General features: G+C 35.0%; 1 protein-coding gene across 1 annotated transcript in view; it reads left to right on the forward strand.

Annotated features, from left to right (window-relative positions):
* The window catches only part of PTPN3 (protein tyrosine phosphatase non-receptor type 3), a 101950-nt gene that overhangs the window by 39989 nt on the left and 44560 nt on the right, over positions 1–17401 (forward strand). Inside the window, exons 3-11 of the mRNA XM_072411911.1 lie at positions 43–150; positions 1044–1086; positions 2965–3043; positions 5823–5867; positions 6887–6939; positions 8064–8184; positions 8749–8836; positions 10549–10637; positions 15400–15463. Of these exons, the coding sequence (XP_072268012.1) occupies positions 43–150; positions 1044–1086; positions 2965–3043; positions 5823–5867; positions 6887–6939; positions 8064–8184; positions 8749–8836; positions 10549–10637; positions 15400–15463 (690 nt within the window). The remainder of the gene's footprint in view (positions 1–42; positions 151–1043; positions 1087–2964; positions 3044–5822; positions 5868–6886; positions 6940–8063; positions 8185–8748; positions 8837–10548; positions 10638–15399; positions 15464–17401) is intronic.

Genomic DNA, 17401 nt, shown 5'->3' on the forward strand with positions numbered 1-17401 from the left:
TAATGAAAAGAAAAACTAACAGACTTCTTTTTTGTTTTTTAGAAACAAGACACTGGTCAAGCATTACTGGACATGGTCTTCAATCACTTAAGTGTGAAAGAGAAAGAATATTTTGGCTTACAGCACAATGAAGACTCTTTAGACTTACATGTGAGTGTTTTCAGATACAATTATTTTATTTTTTAATTTTACATATGCTTCTATAAAGTAGCTGTATATGTGTGTGTATATATATATATATATATATATATATATATATATATGCGTTTACATATTGCCAAAACTATTTTTTTTTTCATTTTTGTTCTTGTTTTTTTGAGCCCTGGGAGATGTCCCTAACTTCCTGTGTTTAAAAATCCTGTCTTAGACAGTTTACTCTTGAGCAGATCTATTACCTTTTTTCTGTTGTATAATTTTAGATTTCCCATTAAGTTTAGTATCACTGGCATTGGTCAGTGAGACAAAAATAAAGTGAAATGAAGGATACTAGGACGTCCTGTTTAAATCCCAAGTAATAAAATGCTTCACATAATTAAAATGGCAGTCCTTCTTCTAATGCAATCAGGCTGGTGCTTGGTGATTGGCTCATAGACCTTTAACTGTTACATGGGGCCAAGTAGCGAGTATTTGGCGAGTGTGTGATAACAAGTATCATTATACAGCTTACTACTGTGTCCAAATAAAGCTGCTAACCTGTTGCTCTCTCTAACATGGGAGCACAAGTTTACTTTGTCTTAACATTACTAGGTTATTTCAGGAAGACTGCTACCTTATATCAGTAATAAACCCTGTTATACTCCCCTGTCCCCGTACCATCACAGGCACTGCAAACTTCTTCCTTCTTCTCTTCTTTGTTGAGATCTGCCATTTTGATTGGCCAGCCATATAAATAAATATATATAAAATTGGTATTTTATCTAATTGAAGATTCCGGTAAAAATGCACAGCACAAAAATTTACATAAAAAAGTTTCTTTTTTAATTTTTTACAGCTGTTTGTAAAATGCTATTTTTTTTATTAATATAATTTTTTCTTATTTATAGAGATGGTTGGAACCCAACAAACCTATTAGAAAACTGATAAAAGGTAAGCTTTGCAAACCTTTTTAAATATCAGTTTCAAGGGTTAGCTGAGTTTTATTTTCCTCTTTAAATTTTTCTGATTATTTTATATGGTGTACTTTGAAAAACATAATTATATTGTGGCACTACAAAATGATTTTTGCTTGTCTTTACTCTTGTCCTTGGCATCCCGGGTACTTGGCTTGCAGAATACAAGAAATAATATAATTTTCCTTCTAGGATAGTGTTTCTAAAAGTGCTAATACATATTTTTCTAGACATCATGGGAAGGCCACCAATTGTGTATGAGGGACATTATCCTGTTTAAAACAATATTGGGAATGTGTGTACAGTGGTTGGAAGGGGTCATTTTATGTATTTTATGCATCTTGATTGAAATGTAAGAAAGTTATTGTGACAACAAAAAGCCATGCTGTCATGTTAGAGAGAAGAGGCTTTCTCCCGGCAACCATTCCAAACAAACTATACTCTGTATGTACTCTAATTACCTTTAAAATTGAATATGTAGAGTTTTGGGCAGAGGTTGGAACTCAAGACTTGGCCTTGAGTCCGTCTTAAGTCACCTAATGAATGACTTGCAACTCAACTCATGACTTGCTTTCTCTGCTGACAGCTGAAGGGGGAAGGGAGGAAGACAGTGAGGTTTTGTTACACAACCCCCCCCCCATTCAGGTGTCAGAGGAGAAAACGTACAATGCAAGAAAGTTGGGCAGGAAGGCAGTGAGTGTTCTGTAACACCGTCTTACTCCCCGCTTTCCTTGCATTCTATGTTTTCTCCTCTGATAGCTGAAGGGGGGGCCGAGAAGGGCTGTGTAACAGAAGCATCACTGCCTTCCCTCTTCAGCTGTCCGAGGAGAACGCAGTGGATTTAGAATGCGATCCTGTGCTCAAGAACATGATCAGAGCTCTATTTCTATATGGGGACAAATGGGGATAAATTAAGTGACTTTACTTGGGACTCAACTTGGAAGAATTTTTGGTGACTTGAGACTTGACTTGGGACTTGGTGTCAATGACTTGGGAATCGACTTGGACTTGAAGGGTGATGACTTAGTCCAACCTCTGGTTTTGGAAAGAGTGTTTTTCAATTTCTCTGAGTGTTGCATAGTCTGACCTTGAGGTGAAGTTGATGGGATGTCCACTCAGAAGATTGGCAACTTTTATACTTTCTACTTGTGGATAATCTTTATTGTTGTAGAATGATAGATTCAGATTCATTACTTCAGGTTATTTGAAAAATATCCATTATATTACTTCCCAGTAATTGATGGACAGCAACAATTGCTTCTCCTATATCATTGCTGATGTATTTCTTCTTTGGCATTGTCTTAAAATACATCTGGATGTTCCAGATCAGCGAAATGCCAAAACCTATTTTTTAGCGGTGGTAATTCCTATAGAAGTAAGGATGTACTTAATTTTTCACACACTGCTTCAGTATTTTGACTTCTTTGTTAATTAAATAATGACATGGTGTAATATGTCATATGTTTTTGTTCATCTAAGGTTATTAGGGTTTAGGTATTTGCCTAATTTTAGGAGGTATATGAATCGGTAACTGAATAAAGTTTATTTAAGGAAAAAAATTGGATCCAGCCATTGAGCAGTTTTTTTGTATGAGAACCTTTAAAAATTATTATTTTTTTTTTTTCACTTTGTTTTTACTTTTTTTATTTTGTATTTGCTGCAGTCAAATGCAATGTATAGCTAATGCATATTAGTCTGGTAAGTAGGTCTTGATGGGTACACAGGTTGTACCTAGTATTTACAGTGTCATGTGCACATACTACTAATCATGTTGAATCAAAATTGCAGGTTATATATATATTTTTTTTAGCATTTTGAAACATAATTTATTTTCTCTATTTATATTTAAATGTAGGAGGACTTCCCTGCTGCCTTTTTTTCAGGGTACGATATTTTATTCCAGACCCCAACACACTACAGCAGGATCAAACCAGGTAATTTATTGTAATCTTGATATTTTTTATTTAATGATTAAATCCTTATTTACTTGACCTTTATTTCCTCAGAAAACACTAAGTTTGGGTAATGATTAATGACTTGCATAGTTTAGATTAGTTTCCATTATCTACACAATGTTACAGTTAGATTACTAATATTTCAGATCTCTGTTACTAACCCGGGGAAATGTTTCTCATTTGCTAATGTAAGTCTTGAAGCATTTTCCCTCCTAAAAGTTACAAGGAATTTCACTTTAAACACCCAGGTTTTACTTAGTTGATGCTTTAGATAGATAGTTGATGCGGTAGAATATCTGCTGAAACACCATAAAGCTGTTTTTTTTGTTCTCTCCAAGCATGGATAAATAGTTGTAGGCTGAAATCCTTACCTTAAGAAATGGCTGTTCAAGGTTACCTCCAGGGCTGGTAAAGAAGAGATGGTTACAGTGGTAGCTGATTCTTGGCTCCTTTAGAAATAATGTACCCAAATGATCCCTCAGAGATCATGTTGCCATACACGGTTTTGTCATGTAACAAGCATAAAGAGGTAGATTGAAGTAAAATAGTTTTCTGGAAATATAAGCAGTTCAGCATTTTTATTCATTTGACTCAACAGGACTGTTAACATAACTGTGTTTTGGTCAGCTTTAAGAATAGCAGCCAATTCTGTTAGTCTTTCTGTCATTGCATCCTCTTGGTGCCATGCTTGAAGCTCACAATAACATGTTTGATTCATACACAAAAAACTCTTTTCACAGTTCTGAGTATTCTCAGTTTATCCCTGTTTAATGTACATCACTGCATATTATGTTGGTGCGGCTTAATAGAAATTTGACTTTAAAGAGGAAAACTCAAAACTCAAAAACTAGTCCTTCAACTATTAATCTATTCTTATTTACGTGCACTAAAATGTCAGTCTTCCCTGGTGGCACTGGCTGGGTCAGCTTGTATCCATGAAAAATATAATGATTTATGAAGTCTTTAGATGTCGCCAGCTTGTGACTGGCAAGTTTTCTTCCTCTCCTGACCTTCTTCTCCACCCACCTCCCCTCCTTCACTAGCTGGAGCCCTCTGCACGGAGAGCTCACAAGCTGAAAAGAAGCAGGAAGCAGCTGCAGACTGAGCAGTCGCACTTGAGTGACATAAGAGGTCCCAGGCAAGGATAGAAAAAAAATCTGCATAACTAGGGCAGTGGGAGTGGATTAGAAACACTTTCACTAATGATGGCATTTCTCAGATTGCAGTTCACCGCCTAGGAGATGGAGGGGTGTGGCTAGAACAATCTCGTAGGGAGGTGGCTACCCTTAAAACCAAACGGAGGGAGGGGGGTATCGATTATTACCCTATTCATTTATATATATATATATATATATATATATATATATATATATATATATATATATAAAAAAAATATATATATATTTATATATATAGATATATATTCATTTTGTACATTATACAGTGTGAGTTGAGAGCTTTCTATTGTGTTTTTAATCTAAATTTTAATACATTTTTTTTCAAAACTACAAGACTTTTATTGAATTTTGTTTATTTAGTATATGTGTGTTATAATAATATATAATATTTTAAAGGATGTAATCCAAAATGAGCTCCTCTGCCTGAACACTAATCCCTCAATCTTCGTCTGAGATCATATGACTATGAGCTTCAGCTTTAGATAAAGCACTGATCATCACTCAGGGGAATAAATATGACTGCTCTGGATTTAAAAATACACTCTGTTTTATGTTTAGTTGCTAAGTATGCCTAAGTTCATTCACTGTAATGTACGTTTAGTTACAAATATAACCTTAAACTGTCTGCATTCAAGCTCTGTGATACCAAACAGGAATTTAAAACATTATGGGTAGGTTTATTATACAGTTTCACTTTTAAAATAAACAGTTCAAGTGTATAGTCCTTTTTTTATACAGCATGATCATCACACAACCGCCCTTAGCCTGCGATCTGTTCGGGGGTTTTGGTCTGCAGCTGTGACCGGTGCGCTCCTCCCCAGTTGGGTTGCACCGGCCAGAGGCGCAGACCACCAAAATCTTCTTGAGGACCACTGGTTGGCGACCTCTGGTTTAGTACATAAAATGTTCCAAGGCCATGGGTTGTTTAGGAAAACGTAACAATAAGATAGAGGAAAAAACATTTTATTTCTAAAGTTTTGGATGTTCACATTCCCAAAATTATTTGTAAAGAGCCAGTTTTGTTTGCAAGAAGGGCACATCAACCCAATAACGTGGCCAGCAAACAGTCTGGATCTCAATCTGCTTGAAAATCAGACTGATAAAAAAATATTGGTTTTAATAACAACATAGTACTAAGTGAACTTTTTTAGGTTGAAAACATGCAAACCAGTACTACGGCGACCCAATTTTTAATTATTGTGCCTTCCTCCTTACATAAAGCATTTCTGAGTTTCAATTGCAAAAGTGCAACAACTGTTGTATATTTAATTTCTGCAAATAAATGTTTCATTTCTTTCAAATGTAATTGATAATTTATTTCTATTTTGGGCATAGGATTATTGGAATGATCAAGCAACAACCTAATTTTTGCTTTGATTACATTAGATATTTTTGCTTGGTCATATTTTGAAAACATGAACATGTTATTCTTTAACTGATACATTAAAAGGTTTACAGTGAAAATATTGTGTATTCATGAAGAGCTGTTGCTTTGAACACATGTTGTTTCTTTGTTTAAACTGATACAATGTCACATGGGTGTCACATGTTTTATAAGGATGTTCAAATTTGTCTTTCAGACATCTGTATTTCTTACAACTAAAAAGTGACATTTTAGAAGGAAGGTAAGATAACTATATTATTACTAGTGTTATCCTAGTGAAATGTAAAAAGCATGACTCTCTTGTGGAATTTGAAGTATTACCATGACCCCACTGGTCAGACAATAGTATTCATAAAATGTTAAGTAGAACACACTTAGCAAGCACTTGAAGCAAGCCACATGCCACAGTAGTTGGCATGTTGGGTAAGTGGCTAACACTCTGACCTTGTGGCATCAATTTCTCAGGTTTGAATCTCCATCTAGACAATATCTTCATGGAGTTAGTATTTTCCTGCAATATTTGTGCGTTTTCTTCATGCACTCCTACATAGTAAAAACTTACTAGTGGATTATTTGTTTCCTTCTAAAAAATGTTGCCTTAGAGACAACATTAGTGATATAATGCACATTATGTTTTATGTAACAAAAGGCCTCTTTGGACTTATGCTCTAAGGTAGTGTGGGGTTTTAATCACATTTTTCTACACTATACTGCAATATGCTTATCACGGTAACATTCATTGTGAATGGCACTAAATTACACAGTTTGGTAGTGGCAAAGCAAATGTAAAGCAAAGTATTGCACTGCACTTGCCATGCGTTTTAGCATTGGCCATAAAGGTTCTTTTGCATTTTTTTGTCTTTTACGGTGCTATGGCAGCTCATACACTATATGTTTAAACACATATAACTTCACAATGTGCATTCATTCAACTAACTGCAGTAATGTGAATGCAGTCTTGAAGTTAAAGCCTTGTTCTAAATGTAAACCCGCCCAAATAATGCAAATGAATAGGTTTACTAGACAGCAGCCATGACCACACTGGTTTTAGTACAGTAGATTAATTTTTTACTTAACTCAAGATTCCTTTATCAAGCATTATACAGATGGAGAGATCTTAAAAATGCAAGCTTTAGGAATATTTCAATACCTTTAGTTAGCTTATAAAGGATACCTCTTGTGGAAGTCACCCATTTTATTGGCAGGTTTCCTATGTTATGCTATCCGCTTGAAAAATTCAGAATATATGTTTTGTTCTAGGTTACCATGTCCACTGAATTCTGCAGTTGTTCTTGCATCATATGCAGTGCAATGTAAGTAATTTTCCTTTCTTTTAGGCTTTTGGTTTTCTGAAATGAGCATGTTTGCTGGGTTAATTTTAAAAATATATTCTTATAAATGTACTTTATAAACTGTGGCCCAAATAGTAATAAGCTATATTTCAGAAAAGCTAAGCTTGGGCTGCTATAAACAAAAAGTGCTCAGTAGTTGTAATACGTCTTTACTGGGCTAAAATGTTGTTTTTTTTAACCTTAAAAGTCACTTGTTTTTCCTGTTGTCCATGTGCAAAAAATAGTTTATGTATCATTCCTAATTATATTTAAGAATGTCTGGCTTTTTTGGGTTAGTTAATTTTATCAAATGCTTTTAAACACACTGCTAGTTATTGCCATACTTTAGCAATATACTAATTGCTATACTATTACTACACTATGTGTAATACCATATAACATTTCATTAAAGTTGAGTCCCCTATCTCTGATAATTGTTTGCTTGTAAATAATATTTTTAAAGTATAATGGAGTACTTAGGTATTGTTTTAGATTAGGATGAACTGCATGGCTGTGTTCCAAATGAATTTGCCAAAGAGCTAATGCTGTTTTCTTAGTTTGAACAGGGATTAGGCTGCTTTCAAAGCTGTTCATGAGTAAAGCTGGAACATCACTAAAAGATTTGGGTGTGGGAGTTCTTGTAGCTCTGCAGTAAAATCTGCATTGAAAGATTACAGTACATTGCTATGTTATTTTATTTGTAATCCATCTCGTTTAAACACATAGTTCACGAGTTTTAATATTGAACTGAAATCTTTAAATATAGGGGGTAAAATTAGCTCATGGGATTGTGTGTTGGAAATCGCTGCACATTATGCAATGTTTTAGTAAGCCATTTTACCTGATGATTGTATTATTTCAGTTTGGCTGTTTTTATAAAGAGATCAGTTTTTAAGATTAGTTTACCAAAGAACATGGAAACACATGTGCTTCCACTGCTGTTGTTCAATGTAATTATAATGTATTGTGTTTACATAGGTCATGTAATTTTTTTTTTCATAAGGTAAAAAAAAAAGCTTGAGATAACAACATTGGTGTTACCCATGTGATTATACAATTGTATACATTTTAATAAATGGTTTGTGATTTTTTTTTTTCCTTTGCAGCTGAGTTTGGAGACTATAACCCTTCAGTGCATCTTCCAGGACACCTGTCAAATAGAAGTTTTATTCCAGGTCAAGATAATGACTTCTTAAGCAGAGTTGAATCCCTCCACAATCAGCACAGGTATTAACCATTTACATCATGTTAGAGAGACTTCTTATCATGTTGGTTCTCAGTTTCAGTCTGACAGAGCATGTCATTATGCGAGGAGCAAAGGGAACAAAGGAAACAGAGAGTGATAAACATGTCACACACATCACTGCAACTAAAGTTAAAAGCAGGTTTAACTTTTTTCACTGTAAGCTCTGGGCTTTTTGGTAAAGGTCATCTGGGCAACCATAGAATTCATCTGTGTATGTGACCCCCTTCATTCTCTTGTGTCTCCTGGGCTCACCTGTGCCTACTGAATTCATTACCACAGCAGACACCCACTGGATAGTGAGTTAAAGTAGGTGGAGGAACAGCCATTCCCCAATCTGCTCTGAGATTAATGAAGCCCTAAAGCATTCAGCTCTCAGCATTTCCAGGTTTACTGTTGTAAGAACCCAGTAGCTATGGCTTGGAAAACAAGTAGATTGCGTGACAGGGTAAATACTACAGCCAGTAACTATACATAAGTGTGTAATTTATATATGTTTTCTATAATGTTTCTTTTCTGGTATATTTTTTTTTTTTTTTTTTTTTAAGTGGCCTTGGACAAACTGAAGCAGAGTCGTGCTATATTAACATTGCAAGAACGCTTGAATTCTACGGAGTTGAAATGCACAGTGGTAGAGTATGTTTGATTTACATGTACTTATACTAGCTGGTCAGAAACATTCCTTGTGTACATTTACAGGTCTGTGAACCGAGTAATAGTTCAAAAAAGTCTAAACGAATATGCAAATATTGAAAAAATTATTGGAGTAAACTCATCCGTAAAATATCAGTTAGCATAGAAGCACATTAGACTGACCATTTATAATAGGCTTTGAAAACAATAACAATGAAGCATATGCATATTATCAACAAATTCACTAAACATTTGAATTTGTACATAGCCCCTTTTTGCCAAATCCCCAAACCACTTACAACTACTACAAAGCAGGAAAATTCTGTCAAGTCATCTAATCGTTCATAACACCAGAGCTATACTGGAAAGCTGCGAATGCAGCGATTCCTCTATGTGCACTTGTGCCAGATCTCAAACATCTTCCTTGTTGTAAATGTGAACGATTTGAAAGCATCTCTGTGCTTAGCTTACTGCAACATAAAGTAAGCTAACAAATTAAAAAATTCTGCCTCAAGAAGAGTGCAGAATAATATAAATTACAAATATTTTTAAGAAAACGGTCCCTAATACACCAAGCAAATCTTTATATAACTTTTAAAACATACAGACATAGAATATTAACAGGACAAATAATTATCTTTAGAAGCTCATCGTTAACAAAATATGATTTGCAGTATTATGCAAACTAGAATGGGTGGACAAAAATTATGCACTGCTATATATTGTGCTTATATATGTGAATATTTTATAATGTACCATATATGTTTTGTTCAGCATTTGTGTTATGCACTATATATGTCTTAGTTGAATAAATGGCACCATTTAGGGTCCATGTTATTTTATTCTATTACTGTCCCTTTGTAACATGAGCCAAACAACAGATTGCTCATCCTAATTACAAACATAAAACATACAGTTCGTCAGTAAGTCTTATTGTTGCCAAAATTATTGGACAATGTTGTAATATTAGCATAGACGCTTTAAGTTATTAAGGAAGGTTTCCTTTAAATTTCAGAGTCCTTCACCTAAACCTCTTCATTTTACTTTCATTATCATGGGTTAAATAACTCAGAGGCTTCCCAAATGTTAGATATATTTAGTTTCCAGTAAGCCTAACTTACAGATTTAGACATTTTAAATTTGATTATTGAGCCTGATTTATTAAAGCTCTTAGGCTGGAGATGATACACTTTCTTAAGTCCTTTGCTATTTGTTAGCGAATGTTTTCTTTCCTGGACCAGATCTATTCCTGGTTTGCTGGATCACCCAGGTTCACTGATGACAGTGTATCTTTTTGAGCCTTGGAGAGCTTTAATAAATCAGGTCCAATCTATTGTTTGAGTAATTTATTTATCTCTTTATTGCATCAGTAGATAGTAGTGAAGTTTTCTATGCCTTAAGGCTTCATTCAGACTAGTGGTGGGATAGTGATACAGTTACCATTTCCTTACACTACCTCTCACTACCTCGTGTCTCACCCACGGCAGCCCAATAGAGAAAAAATGGGTAGGGCAGTGAGTGGGTTCAGTACTGCCACCTGCTGTCCAATGTGCAAGAGCTGTTTCTTTAATCAGCCAGTAAACGCTTGTTTACCAGGGGTCTGAACATAACCTTAGAGTGATCATACACCTAAAACAAAAATAGGGGTAATGGGAATGCTTAAAAAGTTCTACAGGAAATTTGCCTTATTTTGTTTCCTATTTTTTTTCCTCCAGGATCTTCATAACTTAGAATTGTTAATTGGCATTGCTTCAGGAGGAATAGCTATATATAGAAAGCAAATATGCACCAGTTTCTATCCATGGTATGTTATTTTATAACACACATATTTTTCATGAGTAAATGGCAAATACAAATTCAGTTATATCCAAAAAGGCACTCTCAAATCATTGTATTGCACATTTGTTTATAAAAGCTAAGAATGTTTTCATATGTGATTCACTGTTTCTGTTTTCTGTTCTGGTAAGTCAGAACCAATACCTTGCAGAATGTATAGTCTTGGTTTACATTCTGAATTCTAGGATTGATTACACTGGTCAGTAATTTTAGGTTATGTTTGATGCACAGATTCCAAATATTGTGTTGATTTTGCTACATTGGCTCTAGTTTTTGAAATAATGACCTCAATAATAACCTTCTAGAAAACTAATGAAACATGAAAACTAAGCAAAATTAAACTAGATATGCCTACGTATACAAAATTACATTTTTGAAACACTGAATGTCAATATATTCTATATTCAGTATATATACAGAGTTAATCACAAAGAAGTCATTGAAAAACTCTGTATGATTTCCATTTATGCTGATGATCAGGACAATTACGTTGAAGGCTCCAGCAGTAGTCTGCCATAATGTGTCTATCCAATCTTCCCTGATACCTTTTTTCCATCACCTTTATATCTTGATGGAACCTCTCCCCCTGTTCCTCACTGAAATCGCCAAGATTTTCTTGAAATTTTTGCAAATGGCTATGGAGATAGTGTATCTTTATGCTCATAGAAGCACCCCAATTTTTAAAATTTAAAAGCAAGTTTTGTATCAGTTCTTTATATTTTGTGCTTTATGGTTACCCAAGAAATTCTTGACAACCATGACATGCTGTGCCAGGCAGAAGCTTCAGTATCAGTCATGTAACTTGTGAAATTTGAATCATTTATCGGTTTCCGAATCTGGGGTCCATTAAAGAATCCTGCTTTTAATTTTTTAGTAATTAATCCAGAGAAGAATCTACAAATGTATTTGAAGCAACCACCGTCCATGTTCAGAGCTCTAACAAATTGCTTAATTAATTCCAACTTTATGTGTAGTGGAGGGAGAATGATTTGTTCTTTGTTAACCATTGGCTTGTTAATGATGTTTGCTGCACCTTTTTTCATGTTTTCCCTTGGAGGCCATGTCACTTTTATCCAGTGATCCTGCTTTGCTCTACTATTCCACAAGCAGATGAAACATGGGTACTTTGTGTATCCACTTTGCTGTCCAAGTAGGAAGTTCATTTTTAAATCAACACATATGGACCATTGATAGCAAAGCTTTTGTAAGACCATTTGGATATTTTTATATTCTTCTTTAGGTTTTGTTGAGTGAACAATTGGAATTGATGCATAGCAGTTGCCATTTTGCAGTAAAACAGACTTCAAACTTCGAGTGGAACTGTCTATGTCTTACCAGTCTTACTACCAGTCTTCTGCTCGGTATTCTGGTACCTCCATATAGGCTAGCAATCCAGGGATGGTACAACGGTACACAAAGTCTCCATCTTCACTGAAATATGGTAGGAGTGTCACCTCTCTTGTCCTGTAAACCATTATTTTAACTTCCGGTTCCAGACAGTTCTTTTCTTTTAGCCTGGATGCTAAAAGTTCAGATGCTTGTTTTGACAGATTTAGGTCACATATTAAATCATTGAGCTCTTCTTGGGAGAACTGCTGGTTTGATGAAACCTTCGTATTCACTTCCACTGCTAACTCCTGTATTACACTGCAAACCCTGTATATCCTCCATGTCGTATACAGGAATATCAGGGAGTGTACTGAACACTGGTATGGGAACATCAGCACCATGTGGCACACTTCGTCTTGCACCAGTCTAAATCAGGGTATTCCCGATTGTTTTTCTTGTAACGATTGAACAACACAGCACAAAAATAACAATCATTATGCTGTTTTTTAGGCTCTCCTCATACCATAGGTACACCAAATTTTAAACTTTTCAGTTTTCCATTTTTCCACTCATGTAGACACTCCACGCAAGTTTTGCATACCATATGGGGAGCCCAATACTTATCTTGGTTCCCCAGTTTAATACCAAAATATGCAAGACAAGATTGTTTCACTAATTGTGTAATATTCCTTCTGTGTTTTTGCTAAGAATATTCACCACAAATGTAGCAAAATACATTAGGGTCATTTAAACAACTTCTTGAAGAACTCATATTTCTGTAAAAAAAGAAAATGTATGAAAAAAAAAAGGCAAATGAAAGTTTCATGAAAACAATGCTGCATTTAATAAATAAAGTGCAAAACATCCGTGTAAATAAAGATTGATAATAATATGCTGTGTTAATATTTGTTGTTAGAAAAAAAGTCTATTACGATTCCTGTATGACAAGAACTAGAGCCAAATCAATGAAACTGATGTCATTTCTGGATTCACCAGACTTGAAATACACCAAATATATTGAAAAACCCTTGGCAAGTGAAAAAAAAATAGTTGAACTGTGTTATAGCAAAAAAATGCTTTGGGACTGTCTAATTACCTAGGACAAACAATTAGATGTTCCAATAGGTGATAAGCACTTATAATATCTAACACATCTCCAAAAAATATTTGGTTTATTCCTCCTTTTAGTATAGTGTGAAAAGTCATATATATCATACCCTTATGCCAAATGGTCAGCACCCTTACAGCTCATTGAAAATGAGCTTTATGTTCCCTGTAAAGTATGAAATTAAAAATAATTTTATTGTAAATTTGCATGACTTTGATATGTCATTGAGTAAAAGCAAAACATGTATGAAAAGTATTGCCTATTTTACAAAGATATTCTAAAATGACCCAGATAGGTACCCCTATAATAAATCGTACATAATTGTCTCACATCAGCTGCATGTTTATAGAAATAAAGTTGAAGCATTTAGGAAAAAGCACACTATACCTTTTAGACTGCTTTGCTGTGCCTCGGACAAACAGCCTTGTATCTGTGCAGGTCATAGATCCTCCAACAAGAAGTCTAAAAATAGCCAAGAATGGCTGAGGACAAATTTGATTATTTAATTAAATTGAACATCTATGAAAAGAACTGAAACATACAGTTTGGAAAGGACACTTCTCAAACCTGACATATCTGGAGCAGCCAAACTACCTAATGTCTGGTGCATAGGTCTGTCTGAGAGCTACGATTCACCTAGGCAATCACCACTAAAAGTGTTGTAACAAAATAAAAAGTTAATGGTCCCATCATTTTTGTCCATGTAATTTTCATTTGTGCTATTTAAATGTTAAATATTCCATTGAATTGAAATCTGTAAACCAAAGTCTGTTTTATTTTATATAATAAACAATGGGGTGTTCCAATTACTTTTGCCAAATTCAAATTATGACAGCTGTGGATGGGGTACTAACAAATTTGTCAACATCTAGTTATTTTTCTTATGTTTTAAAGGAATGGATCGCATGAAAAGATCTCTCACTTTAAAATACTATATAATACAGAGTGCATTCTTAAACTGGTTAGCAAAGCTTAAGAGTCTATATAAAGACACCCTGTCACCATTTTATATTATTTCAGTTAGTTACAATTTCCCATTCTGTCTCTGTAAAATGTTTTTACTTTGTGAAATTTTAATGAATATATTTTTATATTCAATATACTTTTATTCGTCTGGTGCTGGGGACCAGTTGTTGCTTCTCTCGTCTTGATGCTTAGGTTTTGTGAGCGTCTCTCAGCTCACAGACTACCAAGTAAAGCAGAGTGTGGGAGCATGCACACAACTGCAGCTGCTTTTTCTTAAACACTCCTTCTCAAGTCCTGTTTCATAATGTGCTATTGCTATTTCTACATTGACACTGACTGTTATCCTATTCATGATGTGAAAACAAACTTTGCAAAAGTGTCTTTTTGTAGTACTACACGATTTTGGTTGCAAAATGAGATTTGGTGACAGTATCACTTTGAAGCCCACTCCAAACCCACCTATTCTAGCATTTGTTGTGTCCTCTTTCCATAAAATTGTGCTCAAGTCACATATATTCAGGCCCAAATACTGTCCCATTAAGGAGGGGGTGACAATATTAACCTTGTGTAATCTCGGACACAGATATTTAACAAAGAAATATAAAAAAGAGAAAAATGAAACGGCAAGGAATGTATAGAGAATGAGTGTATTGGAGACGGATTTAAAGAGGTCCTGTCATATTGTATTGATTAGGCAAAGTGGCAGAATGTAATAAATAGATGAAAAGTGTATCTTATTTTTTGCCCATAAAGTGTGACCAAGTATGCATATTATATATTATTGCCTTATGACATGGATAACAGAAGCCATACCAAACACAGGTTTTTAAACAAGTTAAAAAGTATGATGAATATAATTTTAGGTAATATGTAATTTCAAAAATTAGAAGAGAAACAACACTGGAAACCTTTTTTCCCCATCAAAACTTTTCTTCTCCGAAGAAACTGGAGCAAAGGATTAGCCACATTTTTGCTGCACCCAAAATGGAAAGAATTTATTTTTTGGGACTTGGCAGGATTAAGCTTGTTCAATGTCTGGTAATGTCTCACCATCCATCATTCTTGGTGAGAAGAATTCCTATGACCACCCTATTCTATCCCACACCCTTAAGGAACCTTAAAGGAATGTCATAGCCCACGCAAATGCTGCACATACAAGCTGTATTACTACTTGTAGTCTACGACTGTAGCGAGGTCAGGGTCTGGCATGTTGGCCTTAGTAACATTATACTGGTACTGTCAAATTTAAGAAACACATTTTTTTTACAAAGACTATATATGGATATTATTCCATAAAAATGGTTGTAATTTTTTTTTCTCTCTCCAGGGTAAACATTCTAAAAATATCCTTTAAAAGGAAAAAGTTTTTCATTCAACAGCGTCAAAAGCATGTAAGTAACTTTAATTTCTTGAATGTTTTCCTTGAGCTTTTACATATCTAAGTAAAAGGTTGTAATGTTGCTAATTGTTAGCATTATAAAAATGTAAAAAATATTTTAGCTCTTTAAACATTTAAGCTTTAGATATCTAGGCGTACTTGTTTATAGTTTTTTTCCCTGGTAAGTTAAGACCATTATGATTGGTGAATGCAGTAATTAAGAAAATTCTTTTAAAAAAGTCTTTCCTAGAAAGGTACTTTCTTTAAATGATAAAGTAGGGCAGCACGGTGGCTCAGGGGTTAGCACTCCAGCCTTTGCAGCGCTAGGTCCCAGGTTCGGTCCCCAGCCAGGACATTATCTGCATGGAGTTTGCAGGTTCTCCATGTCTGCGTGGGTTTCCTCTGGGTACTCCGGTTTCCTCCCACATCCCAAAAACATGCAGTTAGGTTAATTGGCTTCTCCCTAACAATTGACCTTAGACTACATTAACCACATATGACTATGGTACATTAGATTGTGAGCTCCTTTGAGGGACAGTTAGTGACACGACTATGGACTTTGTACAGCGTTGCGTAATATGATGGCGCTATATAAATACTGTATAATAATAATAAAAGTACATCTTTTATTTTCAATGACAACAAAGACCTTATATAAAAGGGCTCATTTAAAATGAAGCTATATGGCTAAATCACAGCTGTATGGTTGAAATCAAACTATAGATTTATGAAGCACAGTGATTGTAGATTTGACCAACCTTTTTTCATCCAGGGCCAAATTGTCTAGTTTTCGGCACCCAGGTGGGTCAAAATACCATACAATACTAGTATTGTTTTGGTAAAATACCAATACATACTATAATATAACATAGTATATAGTGCTATGTCTTACATAAAAGAATGAAATGGGTATTTAATGAAAATCAAATTAAAACCATTTTTTTTTCTTCTTCTTAATCTAAACTGATTTAATAAAGGAAACTAACAAGGGTATTATTTCTGAAATGTCAGAAAACCTGTAGAAAGGCAAATAATAATGGCCAAAACATAAAACAAAACACACACAGTAAATATATTGGTTTCTTTCAGAAAAACAATTAATTACTGTTTATGTGAAGTGTAAAGCTATCAAATGTTAATAAAACCATAACTGTAAAAGTAAATTACATGCTTACAGGAAAAGGATCCCCTAGGCACTCAGAGGACAATCATTTCGTGTGTCATGCATGCAAAAGAGATTGCTGGGTTTAGCCCCACTTCTAGTAGGAAGAATTTATAGTGGCATAACTAAATTGAACCTGAGCCTAGCACATGAGAATTAGCTGCTGTGTCACTAACCAAAGCATACACATTACCAGGGGCCAAGCAAAACAGCTTGTCATGCCAGATTCAGACTAGTGATCAGTATGTTGAACAAGCCTGCCTAACACTTACCCTCCGTCTGTGTGAACCTCACCCCTTGTCTTCCCACTTGCCCCTCCTGCACTTGGATCCGCTAGGTGGAAGATAAGATTCCTGGTGCATGAATATCGTGCTCAATATTTTTGTGTTCTTGTAACTTAAAGAGCAATGATACTTGTTGGTGGGTGCTGAGCTTCTGCTATAATCAGCATGTCTGTACAGCATACGTACCAAATATGGCACAGACTTACCTGTGTGTAGATGCCCTGTAGCCATGACTGGTCCAGCATCCTGTCATAACAGCATCTTTGCTGCCGAATCCACTACAGACTTTTGGACTTTTTGATCTTCTTTGGCCACTGGATTGATGTGCAGGAGTTACATTTTCCCTGGCTTTGTGTGAAGCGCTGCATATACAAGTTAAAAGCCAACAGTAACTAGGGCTTTCAAAAAGTAACATTGCATGACTCTTGTCAATTAGCACTACCTTCTGACCACTTGCTGTTTTTCTCCAGTTTAGGTCTGTTTTATGTGGCAGCCCTTGAAAACT

The sequence above is a fragment of the Pyxicephalus adspersus genome, chromosome 5, assembly GCF_032062135.1.
Source record: "Pyxicephalus adspersus chromosome 5, UCB_Pads_2.0, whole genome shotgun sequence".
Lineage (NCBI taxonomy): Eukaryota > Metazoa > Chordata > Amphibia > Anura > Pyxicephalidae > Pyxicephalus > Pyxicephalus adspersus.